This window comes from Dermacentor silvarum, chromosome 1 (genome assembly GCF_013339745.2).
Source record: "Dermacentor silvarum isolate Dsil-2018 chromosome 1, BIME_Dsil_1.4, whole genome shotgun sequence".
NCBI lineage: Eukaryota > Metazoa > Arthropoda > Arachnida > Ixodida > Ixodidae > Dermacentor > Dermacentor silvarum.
In genome coordinates this window covers 204,924,466-204,939,699 of record NC_051154.1, presented here as the reverse complement: position 1 = coordinate 204,939,699, position 15,234 = coordinate 204,924,466, and the positions used below count along the sequence as shown (strand labels likewise).

Below are 15,234 nucleotides of genomic sequence, written 5' to 3'. Positions count from 1 at the left end.
AAAATGAAAGAACGAAGTCAGATTGTGAGAAAATATATATTTAGTAGTCGCAGATACCACAACACATGCATAGTCGAGTGCTGGGGTAGTCGGCGGTGCTCATTACGCACGCTTTGCAGCGCGTCAGGACGGGTACGGGACCGGGGGGGGGGGGGGTGGAGGCGATAATTGTCGCTTTTCTTGCCATCCCTGTTTTGACGCTGTGCAAACATTTCAGAACACATGAGCTTATCTTGGTAGGATACGAAATCAGGCTTCAGGTTTCTGCCTATCAGTGAAGTTACTAGCGAGGAGTGAACTGAATTCGGAGGCCACTTCTAGGTCTGAGCACCATTTCACTGACAAGCTCGACTTGGTCACGCTGATCCAGTGACTTGATTGTGAAGTGTCGCAGGATGTTGGCAATGACAATCTTTTCTTCAGCGAGTGCAAATCTTTGTCCTGTGAACATAGGAAAAGAGAACTTTTGTTCAATTGCATTTATGAACACATAATCCACGCAAGCATCATTCAGTGGCATTAGACATAAGACAAAAACCTGCAGCGAGCAAGAACCGAATAAATGGCATGTTTTATCACCAGCTGTGCCAAAGTAAAATAACCTTTTGCTGAATTTTTTTACCCCCATTGTGTGCATTTGACAGTGTGGTTGCTTTTCTTAAATGAGAAGTTATCGTTTTGAAGCGATATGCCATATTGCAAATTATGGTAATCAACAAAGCGCATAAATATCGTTCACTTGTCTTCGATCGCCCAAGGTACTCATAAATAGAGGGTGATCATTTTTAATCTTTACGGAATGTTTTTTTTTAATATCGCTGGTGGCCGATAGCCTTATTTTTGCCCTTGAGGTGGAATATTCGAAGAGGCGGACATTACTAGCACGAGAAAGGGAAACACATATTCAACTAATAACCAAAATTTGACTAAATAACTTCTATATAATTACTTTACGGCCCATACTGCAATTTAGGAATTGTAGCCGGTGAGTTTGCAAGACGTGTCCACTTGAAATAAATTTTCAGGGTTAAACCAGTTTAGAGATATTATTTCCCGAAGCGTGGGACGAAGTACAAGGGAGTTTCAGTCACTTTTGTGCTTCAGTGCATAAAAGAACGCTTTCTTTAAAAAAAGTAAGTGGAACAAAAATGAATTTTTACAGCGGGTTTGACGGCGTGTATCTTCAAATGGTGTTATGCTGAAAATTAATTCCAAGTGGATACGCCTCGTATACTCACCGGCTACAATTTGTAGATTGCAGCGTGCCGTAAAGTAATAAATTAAGAAGTTAACTAGTGAAGTTGCATTTATTAGTTAAATTTGTGTTTTGACTTCTCAAGCAAGTAATGTCCGACTCTCTGAGTAATCGAGCTCGAAGACTAGAATAACGTTACCTGTAGCAGGTGATTTTAAAAAAAATTCCGTAAAACTTACAAATGATCACCCCGTATAATATCCTTGTTTATTTTTCAATTATGACTGTCATTGCCATTGATAATCCTTCGCTTCTGTTCCGATTCTCTTCCTTCTTGTCCTCTTGAACCTGCTTCAGTGGTGGCGTCACAGAGGCCAACCATCTATTTTCAACCCTCCAGGGTTGACACGGCCCGATGTTCTGAAAACCGATGCAATTTCCAAGACACCATTGGGTCCGTGTAACCCAGTCTTCAATATTCATTCTTGTCAGCCTGTCTTGACAACCATGCATGGTCCGGAGAAAAGCACCTTCGATCCCACTAATCTCCTTCGCACCAGCACATGGTCTCGCACTTCAATGACAGGTGCCAGCCATGATTGACGGCGATCATAGCTATTTTTCATGATCAACATGTATATATTCTTTTGCATTTCACTTTTTTCCATTATTCTAACAGTATTATATTTAAAATGTAAAAGAGTAGATCAGCCGGCAGCCATAGTGATTTCACATGCAGAGCGAGGTAAGCACTACCAGCTGCAGGCGAGCCCAGTCGTGTGAGAACGGTCGTGATGATCAACTGCAGCTTCTAACGAGTATTCCAGCGACCGGGAAACTTTCGGTAGAGGGCGATGAACTGCTTCCTGTCACGGATCGCCCCTTCAGCTAGTCCATTTGCTTCGGGGTGGTATGGTGCACCAAATAGTAATTTAATCTTCCTTTCGTCGGCTCACTGTCTCAAACGCTCGCGTCGGAATGCGGGGCTGTTATCTGCAACTGTGACTTCGGCATCCTTGAATATCGTTCGGCTCAGGAGTGCAAATGCGCTCTCCGCATCTTGCCTTCCCGGTCGGCACACTGCCATTCGTGTGTATTCGGGAATAGCCAAGATTAACGTAATATCGTTTGAAGGTGAGCTTGTTGGTAGGCATCCACGGTAGGAAACAGGGCTAAAGACATGGACAGAAGGTAGAAAACAGGATGAGCGCTGACTGCCAACAATTGCTTTTATTGCACATGCACAAATATATAGCGTGAAAGGGGAGGGGAAGGGAAACAAGGGGGGGGGGGGGAGAAGAGGGAGGGATTAAAAAATTTCCAGTCGCGCATGGGTCTGAAGGTAAAGACGAACAAAAAGCATCATGATTAGTCAAGTAGAAATCTACTCCTCGTCGGTGAGGACGTGTCAAGGGGCGCTGACGCATGACGGGCCTTTGCACATCATCGTAAATGTTTCCAAGATTTCACGCGCAATTGTTTGCATATCCTGCGCAGAATCTTAGTGTGTTGTTTTTAATCTTATTGTTGGCAGTCAGCGCAATTCCTATGTTTTACCTTCTGTCCGTGTTTTTGGCACGGTTTTCTACCATGCTGAGAGGAAGGCCTCAGTGCTCCGCACTACCTCCCCCACTTCTTTTTTTAAGCGAAGCTTTATATCTCTAGGTGAAATCGTATATGGCTAAGCAAAATCTCCTGTGTACAGAAAGCTATCACTATCAGCATTGACTCGAGCGTCTTCTTCCGCAGTGGGATCGTTGGCGCCCCTCGGGTTGCGCTCGTGCCACTTCTCCCGCGTTAGTCGCCGTCGTCTTCTTCCACAGGTGGCTGCGTTCTTCATTCTAGCGTAGAATTTCACTTCTCTTTTGTCGTCGTAATAGGGAGGCCTCGTTTAAGGGGGTATGATCCATTGGTTAAGAGATATGAGCCATTCATTGTCTTGCGTAGCGGACAGATTTAATTTTGAAGCACTATAATTTCGTAGACTCGCAAGTGGCAATGGCGGGCGAATGCTCCTAACCACGCCGCCGAGCGAACTCGAGACATCGAACGCAAGCGACAAGGGCGGACTGCGGGCATGCCGTCTCTCCGTCGCAGCCGAACGTGTGTGTAACCTCATAATTCAGAAATACTTTAATAAACTCTCGAGATTAACCCAGTGATAAACACCTAAACACCAGGGCCATGTGTTTCAGCTTCGCTGGTTAACCACATTCACGGAATGGAAGGGCCGACGAATTGTTAAGCTCTGCGAAATCGAGATGAACTCCAGAAAACAGTTTCTTCCTATGTGCCATTACAATAATAAAGCTACCACGTGGTTCCAACTTTGCTTTGCAGAGCTGACACACGTGGCACCTGCGGACGTGCTCCGAGATGTCTTTATTCATGTTTTCCCAGCAGAACCTGTTTAATTTTCAAGTACATTCTCCAGAAGCCATAATGTCTTCCAGAATAGAGAGAATCATGGCAAAGTTGCAGAATACGAGAGACACGTATGTTTGGTACTTGCAGTCCACCATATTTGGCTACCATGTTTTCCTTTCCATCTCATGTTAGGTGCGTCACATGTTCGTCACAGTCTCTACTAGGCAGGTGTAGCCTTGACATTGCATCACCATCTGGTATTTTTAAGCCATACTTGTGTGTGACCTCGAATGTGAACTGTTGTATTTCACTCTACCACCTAGCTAGTCGTCCTTTTGGTTGAGTAAAGTTTAGGATGTCCGTCAAAGCTTGGTCATCCGTGAATAACTTGAAGTGCTGACCTTCCAGGTATGTACGGAGGTAACGGTGGGCCATGAAAACCGCTAATGATTCTTTTTTGTAGTAGTGTAGTTTACCTCTGCATTCGTGGACGTATATAAATAACAGCCAATGATATTTATTTGTCGTTTGGGATGCTCATTATCACCCCTCTGGTAGAGGATTGCTCCCCCTCTGTAGTGCGAAGCATCAGAATTGAGTTCAAAGTGTTTCGTGAAGTCCGGCATAGTCAAATCTGGGTCTCATGATGATATGTTGACTAAGTCTTGGTTCGCTTGCTTGGTCGTCCTTCTGAGTTCGCATTAGGCATTTACTTTTCAGTGCGCAGTATATCATAAATGCTCGAAATTATACGAGCCAGTCCTAGAAGGACGCGTATAGAGTGTACATCATATGGCTTGATTAGGTGGGAAATGTGCTTCACTGATTCTTCCTTTGTACTTTTTGTATGTCCGTCCAATATTCTCCCAAGGAAGACAACCGCGTTATTGAAGAATTCATTTTCTTTATGTCTATCTTCAATTTAGCTTTATGCAATGCATCTAGCACTTAATGTGACAGATGTGAAATGAAGTCATCTCATGATCTCGAATAGATAATATGATCATCGACTATATTCTTTGAAGTCCTGAAGTGCGAACGCTGTCCATCATCCTTTGAAACAATGCCCCGGAATTCATCCAACCGAAGGGCATTTGGTTGCATTCAAACATACCGAAAAGTGTCAGAAAGGCCATAAAATATTTGTACCCTTCCTAATAGGGAACCTGTCAGTAGCCCTTGCAAAGGTCGATGCTCGATAACCACGAGCAGTCACCTCTTTAGATGGTGATGTCAGTGCATGGCATTGGGTACGGAAATAAGTCAGTTTGGCGATTAATGAGCCAAACTGACTCAAATAATCAGTGCACATTATAAATGTTACGTCTTATTTTGGCATTATTGTAATTGGCGACGCAAAAGTTTAGGCTGATGGGCGGATGATTTCCGCATCAAGCAGACCCTGTAATTCCTGTTTCAGCCACTTATTTTCATATGACCGACTGTGTCGTTGTTCTTTCTTTTTCGCACCACTGTAGTATCTCAAAAAAGAAATGCTACTTCTGTCATGCAGGCAGGTGGAGGATATAGCCATATATGGACAGAAGTTCAGGATACTGTGTTCGAACCTCCGAGATTTCTGCTACAAGCTTTATTCAAGCCTTCGTCTCCAACAAAGCGCTCACGCTTATAGTGTTTAGCGATTGAAACGCGATACTCGGAGCGTATGCCTGGAGCCGAATCTAAATTAACCGAGGAATCGCTAAGCTCTGCATGGGATCTGCTCTCAAGAGGACGTGCCCACATGCTATGCAGAAACGTTTCTATTATCAGGTAGGCCGCTTGTTGTCGGCCGGCATCCCTTGCACCGCCTTGACCGCGGCTACTGAAGTTCTTCTGCAGGAATCAAAACGTGTCCGTAATAAGTAGCCTGGATTACTTCAAAGCAGGAGTAGGCCCGAACTGATGCCTTACTTGCATCGTAATTCCCACATTATCAGGGAGATAGCGAGCAGGTACAATGTGCCTGTCGTTTTTTTTTTTCCGCCCCGCGCAAGCTTGCTGGCCTATGTCCCAAAATTGTCTCTGAAGGTGAAAAAAAACTGTTGGTTGCTACAAAAAACACACCCAGGCGTTTGTTAAATGCACGATTGGTGTTGTTTACGAAATTCCACTGTTCTGTGGGAAGTCATATATCGGGCAAACTGGCCGCTGCAGTATTGATCGTGCAAGGGAACATTATGTTTCCGTAAGAAACAACGGTATTGCGAATTTGCCTGCGCATTGTCGAGTTTCCATGTGAACTCTGCGACTTCGGCGGATCAAGATTGTTGGCAGAATCTTGAATTCTACTGCAGGAGAGCCGATGTAAGCGTTTTATATGGCCTCGAGAGGGAACGCATGCGTTAGTGAAACTTCTATTTCTTTGTTTAGCAGCGAGGAAAGGTCTAGGCGCAGCATGTTGCGGTGACGTAACCATCGTGCTCATACGTCAATAGGTTTGTTTCGCGGTTGTTTCATTGTGCATGTGTGGTAAACTCCGTATAACGATGCCTCTGACGGAAATGAAATTTAGATCGAAGTTTGTACTTGTCTGTGTCGATACCCTCTCGTCCTTTTCTGTCTTGGCGCAGCATCTTTTCTTACGCATTAGGAACAAACTCGCCGAACAAGTTTTATTTAGCTATGCTGCTGTGCTTGTTGATTTTGCATCTTGACTACCCGCTCCTGTACAGGGGACAGCTGGAACTCTTGAACATTTTCTCTTTATCCTGTAGGCTTAAGGAGCCGCTGATCGAAATCCACCGCCCTTGAAGTCACGTTCACTGATCCTTCAGATTTCATTCAGATTGGAGTAGAAAGTCCGGGGTATTGACCTTTTCCGGGAGATCCACCGCCGCATGCCTCTCTCTTGTAGCAGTCTCTTGTACGATGAGACGTCCATCTTCGTAACGGGACACACTGAAGGCCACCCACATAATTCTGATTATCAGGCTGTGCCAAAATATACCATCCCTGTTTATTCCACAGTTACGACTACGTTTCTGCTTGGTTGGTCGGTTTTCTTTTATGACTGGCTCATACCCAGTATGCACGGGGGATTGGCCAAGAATCGGGTTAGTTTGTCGAATCTAAAAAGAAACACTAATACGAAATTGATAATTCTTCTATTCTTTGATTCTGATCCTTTTCCTTCTCTTCTTGACCCCACTTTGGTGGTGGCGTTGCAATAAATATCTGAACTGCAAGCTACACAGCAAAGATGTACACAAATGCGTAGAATTTATGCGTAGTATTGGTAGATGGATTTCAAGATATATAGAGATTGAATCCTAATGACAATAATGGATAAGTGGTCCTAGCAGGGTAGGGAGTCAGTGGTGATAGTCATAGAACTATAAAATGCAACACGCTTGGCCTCCCGGTCAATCAAGCCTCGCGCACGGTCTCCTATGCAGAGCATCGGCATGACGGAATCGCGTAGTGCATGCCTTCATAAGGTAATGGGACTAGCTAAATGAAAAAAAATTGCCAGTGGAATTTCGAAAGCACCAGATGAGGCTAGCAGCTACGTCACGCGTCGCACAGCCATTCAGTCGTTGAGTTGCACAGCGTTTCTTTATAATTATTACTTCCTTCTTTTCTTTTTTCTTTATTTATTGGGGGGGGGGGGGTTAGGGAGGGGGGTTTTGTGCATACTTCATGTATGCGCAAGGCACAAGAACAGTTGTGATGGTACCGAAAAGGCAGCATCGATCAAGCTCAGTGTATTAAAGCGCTCGAAAGAACTAATGAAACGTATTCCAGTCGACGTTTGGCCCTTGCGGACAATACAGCGGGTGCGGACAATAAAAAAATTATTTTAAGCCCCAATTGGCCTTTGCGGGCTATACATAGTCCAAAAAATATGATGATTAGAGAAGAGGAAAAGCCGAGATTTGCGTTTCACAATCAATATGATTCCACTGGCTTACCGATGCAGTTCCGGGGTCCCGCTGAAAATGGAAGATAAGCGAACGGGTGCCTTCCTTTCAAGTTTTCCGGGAAGAACCTCTCCGGGTGGAATTCTTCCGGCTTAGGAAAAACTTCAGGATTCCGGTGTAAGAAATAGGCTGACATTTGCACTACTGTTCCGGTAGGAAGGATGGCTCCATCTTCATCGTAAGTCGCGTATGGCATGTAAGAAAGTAAGGAAATATACTTAGTCTTGCTCAGCAGCTAACATTGAAATGCATGACTATGGACCTTACCTATTTTGAATGGTTCTTCGCATGTCCTAGCTATTAGTGGCACAGACGGGTAAATACGCTGAGCTTCCTAAATTTGAACAAAAGACAACATTCCAATTTTGTTCACAACTTCTTGGATAGGACTCTATACCTTGAGAGCGCACTCGAGGTACTTCATCTGCTTCAGATCTTCAAAACATACATAACGCTCTCTGTCGTCACCAAAGATAAAATCCAGTTCCTCGTGAATCTTGTGTTGTTCCTCTGGATGATGGCCTATAAGGAAAAGTGCCCAGCTTATCCCCACCGCTGTTGTATCGTGACCCTGAAAGCAAAGAAAACGTACCAAAATGACACGGCACTTATCTATTATGGCAGCGTTCTCCTGTTGCACAAGAAGTTTTGCAAAGCATATGAATCTAACACTAGGTGGCTGTAAAGAAATTCAGCGTCATGAACGCTGATCCCGAAGCCCACATCACGCGCCGCTTGTTCCACATATTGCCTATTAACATAAGTTACCATGCAATGGCTTGTTAGGTCTCCTGACCTCCTTTGCCTTACTGCCCATACAATCTAGCCCTATATATTACATCTGCTTCCTGACTCTGCCCGCATGCGTTAGAAGCCCTAGCCCAAAGCCTTTTGAGTAACACGTCCTTATACATTCTATTAATTGGCAACCCTCTCATTCCACTATACGATACGGCAAAAAAAAAAAAAAAACGGCTAGCACCAACCACGACAACTGCTGAGCCCGTCCTTGGGCCTGGCTATCAATAATGGTTACTGCTGTCGCTCTCTCAAAAGCAGGTGACCCGTGAATAGAAGGAAACCATTAGGTCCGCCGATCGAGACACACAGAAAACAGGAAAATATGACGGACAGTTTCTCAAATGGGTGCAAGCTACGTGGGCAACACGGCCGAGCCCTGTGACCCTGCTTACTCTGAGTTGCCAGCCGTGTACCACCACCGCCCCCCCCCCCCCCAAAAAAAAAGTGAGCCGGCTCAGGCTTCCTACAAAACATACTGTATTGATGTGTTTGTTCATTAAAGTTAATTTCAACATTATGCGTGAGCATGCTTTGTCCAATAATAATGCATCATGCTGGACATGTACTGACTACGTGGAAGCTGAATTACTTTTCGCCAAGTATTCGGGATGGGAAGCTTCATTGTACACCAACTTCATAATTGCTCGTGATTAACGCTACTAAACTTTCAGTAAGGCCTTCTGCCGCAACTAACAACCTTTCTTAGCTTCGGTAATTGCTACTTCCATAGTATAGTATAATCGCCACCTTCTAACAAGATGGACAGCGGAATTGTTCTGGTTAAACTTCCTTGCAGCTCAAAGCGCGACATAATCACGCATAGAGGGGAGCACACGTCAACCGCTGTCTAACAACTTTTACTAAGAAAAACAAGGAATAGATAAAAAAAGCCAACCTGAGCTCTCATATAGTCCAACCAAAGTTTTTACAAGAAAATGAATCTTTCACTCGTGAAGGGAAATGAAGAAGACTGACGCGCTATGCTAAAATATTTAATTGATGTGGAACTCCATTACAATCTCACAAACATCCGACATCTACGTTATTCGCCGCCAGATCTTTGGGTGGTGCGCTCTCGCATGTGACGTCAATGGGGGGGACTCCGCTGCCGGATGTGAAGGCAACTCGAAGCGGTCGGCCGTCCTGCTCTGCTCGAGTTTTACAAAAGCGAGTCTGGCGGTTTTTCGACAAGTATGTGCGGAATGTTCCAGGCCACGATTCCCTGTGAAATCGAGCCGAGTAGTCGTCACCATGCTCAGTGTGGATTGCTCATGGTGTGGTCTGCTAGTGTCCGTGTCTATACGTGCCTGTACGGCGTTGGCTTCTCGCCATTGCTGTTCTGTTTTCATGGCGAAATGTTCCCAAGCTTTTCTTCGGTTTTTTTAACATAGTACTTTTATTATTACGCTGATAAAATAAACTTTTCCGAGTGGTGTCCGGTAGTTCGAAAGTGCGTTGAACAGAAATAGTATTATGGTAACCTAAACAATTTTTCTTCCGAATTAAAAAGTGGTAATGATATTTATTTGCAAGATAATAGTGCAAAGCATGCTTGGCAATTAGGAACGATAGCGCGTGGTGCCCCACTAGTGTTCAAGGTAAACCGCTTCTCAGTAAAATAACGAAGCATTGGTTATAAAAAAAGTTTTACATTTGCAACCCCACGTTACTGCAATTACGATCGAAATGCTAAATTTGCATTCAACTACATTGTCGCTTTGTCAACGCAAGATTTTGCGCGTAAGCCCTGCGATCGTGCTTCGTTTCCAAATTGCTTAGATTCTCATTTACTGGCTCGGCGCGATGCTTTATGACTGAGTCACGAGATTATGTCCCTGCCCACGAGCGACGGGATCATATGAAAAATAAGATATATGCAAAAAATAAATTCTGAGATATTACCTGCCAAAACCACCATATGATTACCAGGCACGTATAGTGTAGGACTCCGGATTCATTTTGACCACCTGGACTTCTTTACCATGCACCTAAATCTAAGTACACACGAGCGTGTTTGCTGTTTGCTCCCATCAAAATGCGGCCGCCACGGAAGAGGTCGAATCAGCGACCTCGAGCTAAGCAGCGCAACGCCAGAGCCAATGGGCGGTCACATCGGGTGGTTATGTGGAAGATACATCAAGTATACAAGGTTTGTTGTCCTCGTAATGCTGGTAATAATAAAATGGTGCCACCAGAACATGGGCTGTCGCACTGCTTAATTCCGATGCGCTACGGCGCTTTGCATACATCGCGCTTAAGAATCTGCTATTTAATTGCTAACACGTATAATGAGAACTGAACGCGCGCGGGCCGGCCATGCACTCTGTTTCCTTTATTTATTTATTTTAGCGTTATAATTATTGCTTTCTTTTGCTACATAATATATAGAAATTGAGTAGCCGAGGTGATTCTACCTCTATGTCTTCACCGCAACACCTGCATAACAGAAAAGAACTCAACAACGAGGTTGTCAATGTTTGCGATATCATGAGGGCGCACAAGCGACTGCGGAGCACCTATTACGGGAGTGTGAAAACGAGAAGTCGCAAAGCAAACACGCCTTAGCGACGCTGCCACTACCTCTACGACCGAAAACCTACGTGAGCTAGCTATTCCAAGATAATCCTACGGAGCCTCGTCGAGTTCGTTTCAGCGAAGAGCTCGATAAATACATCTAAAACACTAACCTGTCCTTCACACCCCATTTCTTTATTTTGATTCCATCCCCCTCCAGATGACACGAAAAAGAGGGCGGCAGTGCATTACATCCCAAGATGTTTAATAAAAAAATGTTTTCTCTCTCTGTCTCTCTCTCTCTCTACGAACAGAGACTTCGCAACGGTTGTGTGGATTTCCAGCTTTCTTTCCTTCCGTTGTTTGGTGATTTGAAGCCCAGCACCAAACTATAGCCACGGAAACACTAACTTTTACTTAGCCCCGATTTCTACTTACAAATAAACTAACAGTTTCAGACAAATTAACTTCCTAAGGCTATCATACACTGCGTGAGACCAGTTGTTAATCAACGTTTGGTGACACACCGTTGCTACCAATTGAAATGTGTGCTAAGTGGTATCAATTAATTGTGGTGTTTTATACGCCGTTGTTTGTCCTCGTCCTTTTGTGTAGTGGTTGGCACCTAAGACGCTACGTTGAACCTTGCTATCAATGTATGAGATTATCTGGCGGACAATTTCCGGCCAAGCATGCTAGGCTAACCACGCCTACTGCAACACTACCATACCCCCGGGTGTTAAACCCTAAATTTGCTTCATTATTATTATTCATTATGTAAACATAAATAAACATCACAAAGGGAGGAAGAAAAGCAGGCCAGCAATCATCTCCTAAAAGACCAGCCCACCCACCCTCTTCAACAGCATTAAAAAATTCCAGACGAAAGTTTAGAGTTGAAAAACAAGGATGAGAAAATAAAATCATCCTGGAGAAATTTGTTCACCTCAAACATAAAGGTGTCCACTTCTTCTCGGATATCTTCTTCAGTGATGTATTTGTTGTTCTTGAGATGTTCGACAATGAGAAGATCCAAAAAAGGTCTTCTCCTGTTGGCCCTAGCTTCAGACTCGCTAGAGCTGTCGAGCCTTAGGGTGCCTTTGTTGACTTCAGCTTCCAACTCCATTTTTCTCTCTGAAATGACCTAGTTAGACATAATGAATTTGAGTGCTCCTGAAAATTAAACAGTTTCCGAATTTGCTTTCGTATAATGGACACTTTAAATGGCTAATAGATGGCTTTCTTGCTTTAATATAAACCTTTTTCAAGGCGAGAAGGAAACTATACTTTCGGCGTGTACCGCCGAGCTGCTTTCATCTTCTCATGGCTTGTGGGATACGGCGTTGTCGCGCTACCATTGTCTTGTGTCGACAGGACGTGTAGTCTTTCAAAGTCAATCTGGCTAACTTTCATCGCTCGCTTTTATATGTCGGATCAGTCAAGAACCACGGGAAGCCATTGCACACACGTGCGATCTACCAAAAACTATCGAAAGCCGACAAATCTGGGATATGAAGTGTGCGGGCTCCACTACCAGCATAAACTAATGTGCGGTTGCGGCTTATTTAGCTTGCATCGCTTGCATACATAAAAAAAATATCAGCGACGCGTTTGGATCACCAGCGTGAACAGAAAAGGATTCATGCCATGCGCGACGCGATAATAGCGAGATGCTAGCATGCGGGGATGTCTTGTGATGCATCTGAAAAAAAATTATTCACTTAGGTATAGAGCAGATTTTGGATGCTATGTTCAACGAATGTCCTTGCGCAGGTTTTCATCTATCTGTAGGAATATACTTCAGCCTCACACGTTGATAACCCGACTGAAAGCATATCCACTATGGCGACAGCGTCACATCACTAACAAGACTGAATGTGAAAGCTCGGAATAGTCGCGTCGTACTGAAGCCGTCCCGCACTGTGAAAAACACACATAGTCTCTTAAATCCTGCTTCGGAAGCTTCTTGTTTTTATTTATATTTTAATAAGGGATACGCGGGTCATATGAGCGTTGCGAACGTGCAATCAGCTTGTTCAGCCATGCAGATCTTTTTAGCTTCCATTAAACTTCTTCAATTTCTGACCATTTGAATCAGTCAGAAAAATCACTAACCACTAAGACAGTGCTGCATAATTGTAGAATGTCAATAATTCCGGCGTCCCTAGAGTGAACTTTTCATATGATGACCGTCAAAACCTCGGAAGGTGTCTGTGTCCTTCAGACGTTATGCACGAGTATCCTCGGCAAGCCAGCGATAAGCCGCTTTGGCTTGTTCTCTGCTCTAGGCTCACTTTGCGTCAAACACGACCATTCTCTATTAACGACAATGCCAATACCTTGCCACTCATATTGCCCTGTTCTCAAAACACCATCAACGCTGGGAAGCTGCATGTTCTGGTCAGAGTTACCAATGTAGCCTAGTTGAAATGCTATAAGATGTAGACACTACACAACCATAGCAATTACATGAAAATACATATGCCAGCTCTTTGATATTGGGATCCCACATTTTAACGCTCGAATTCATCCTAGAGCGACGATGTGCTCAAAATTACTGAGAGTTATAGACGCACTTAAACTGCTATCACGCTTTTATAAACGCCGTAATCTGTCAGGCCACCGCACATGGCCATTTTACGTGTTCAGAAGAGCTGGAAACAACTGAACGTGCTTCATGCAATCACACTCAAAGTGAAGGAAACAGTGAGGTAATTCAAGCTCACCTTTCGTGTGAACGAGTGCAGCACATTAATACATCGGTAGTACTCCCGTCCAGCAGCTGTAAGCTTGTATATAAAGTCAGGTCGCCATAAAGGCCTCATTGATCTCTCCAAAAATAGCTCACCAAGCCTGGAAGCAAGTTTTCGAGAATAAGGTTCAACAGAGCGATGAAGGGAACTAGTTGATTGGTTTCTATGAGTCTCTGCTTGCGCTACGTGCAACGCGGTAAGAACAACGCAACTGGAGGGCATAACTCTGACTTGTTTAGAACAGGGTACATGCCCTTATACAGGTGTCCATGCAAGGAACATGATCACATAAAAGAAAAACGAATCACTGATGCTCACAAAAACCAACAAGATAGAATAAATGAAATCGCAGAGCCCTGCTCACGAATGTAATTCCCGCATTTTTGAGCACACGCAAGCCATGCTGAAACGTGTTCCTCTTTTCTCAATCGAGAAGGGTGCTTCTTTAATCCACCTGGTAACCTCGTCACCAGCATGCGCAAGATTCTCGGTCTCAGCCAGTCGCGGGGCGCATAAGTATATTTTCCAGTTCGTGGCAAGGTGACCAGCTCCCGGGCAAAAATATTGTTAGTTTAAGTTAAATTCTGGAGTTTTACGTAGCTAAATCACAATATGAGCCAGGCCGCAGTGGGAGTCTCCGGATTAATTTGGACTATCTGGGCTTCGTTCACGTGCACCCAATGCACGGTACACGGGCGTTCTTTCATTTTGCCGCCATCGAAATGCGGCCGCCGCGATTTGACCACACGCCCTCGGGCTTAGCAGCGCAACGCCATAGCTCCTACGTCCCCACGGCTGGTCGGGAATATCGTTGCCTTCGTGGCCACTCATTAATACATGGCTCTGTCTGGGCAACTTGTTCTTTGCCCAAGTTGAGAGTTAAGTGATAAATGGCACTCGTGGCAGATTGTGCGAAATTATCTTGATATTCTACTGTGCAACCTTTATTGGCCTGGCTTTCGTTTACTGCTCTGCACAGGCCTTTTAACTTGCGAAGAGCGCTAGCTGAACGACACTGTTACGCCGTGTCTCACACGGTTATTTTTTTACGTGGTACAATACGTTGTGTGAAGTATAGCAACAACTTTCTTTGCATCTTTAAAAGGTGCCAAAATCACCTTTTATTTTATCAATCATTTTCCCCCAAATTTCTAGCAGCTTTACTGTAAATATCCATTCTCCTTTAATCAATGAAATTGTGTGTTAAGGCTGTGCTCAAGAAAGCTTGTATATTATTTCTTAACTGGGCCTGCTTCAAACATAGCATAAATGAAAGATACAGAGAACCATGGCGAAAAGGCGACGAATATAAGATACAAGACAGAACGAAGCCTTTTGCTTTCTAAACAGGACACCGACTTGCTCCTCTTGTTATGTTCAATTGATTGGCTCCAGTCACAGCTGAAAACATTATCCTCCTTAGTTATTAGAACCAGCAGGTGTGCTGTTTGACGAGCCTGACTTGTAAAAACAGAATCCTAGAATACTCTGGTGTTTCATATAGATGAGTTCTAGGTCTACGTATGTACTCCTGAAGGCGTTCAAAATAACATCAATTTTACTGCCAACTATGTTGCCGTGTTTAGGCCGAGAAACATGCAGCCTGCGTATTTCAAACAGGCAATTACATCAGATCCTCAAGCTCTTTTGCCAAGTTACGGTCCCCTAGGGCCAGTAGACT

The 15,234-nt window shown here is 44.2% G+C and overlaps 1 protein-coding gene across 11 annotated transcripts in view; it reads right to left on the bottom strand.

Annotated features, from left to right (window-relative positions):
- Nucleotides 1-17: 17 nt before the first annotated feature.
- The window catches only part of LOC119436674 (cytochrome P450 4c3-like), a 58,248-nt gene continuing 43,031 nt past the window's right edge, over nucleotides 18-15,234 (bottom strand). For 4 of the 11 annotated variants that reach the window (XM_049659622.1, XM_049659614.1, XM_049659608.1 and 1 more), the window contains 6 exons: nucleotides 13,527-13,653; nucleotides 11,747-11,944; nucleotides 7,883-8,056; nucleotides 7,753-7,819; nucleotides 7,477-7,656; nucleotides 20-441 (listed from right to left, as the gene is read on the bottom strand). In XM_049659622.1, coding sequence (XP_049515579.1) covers nucleotides 284-441; nucleotides 7,477-7,656; nucleotides 7,753-7,819; nucleotides 7,883-8,056; nucleotides 11,747-11,944; nucleotides 13,527-13,653 — 904 coding nt within the window. In that variant the 3' untranslated portion in view covers nucleotides 20-283. Of the gene's footprint in view, nucleotides 442-7,476; nucleotides 7,657-7,752; nucleotides 7,820-7,882; nucleotides 8,057-11,746; nucleotides 11,945-13,526; nucleotides 13,654-15,234 lie in introns of all 11 variants that reach the window. The other 7 variants (XM_049659610.1, XM_049659617.1, XM_037703635.2 and 4 more) reach the window with 3 other exon arrangements.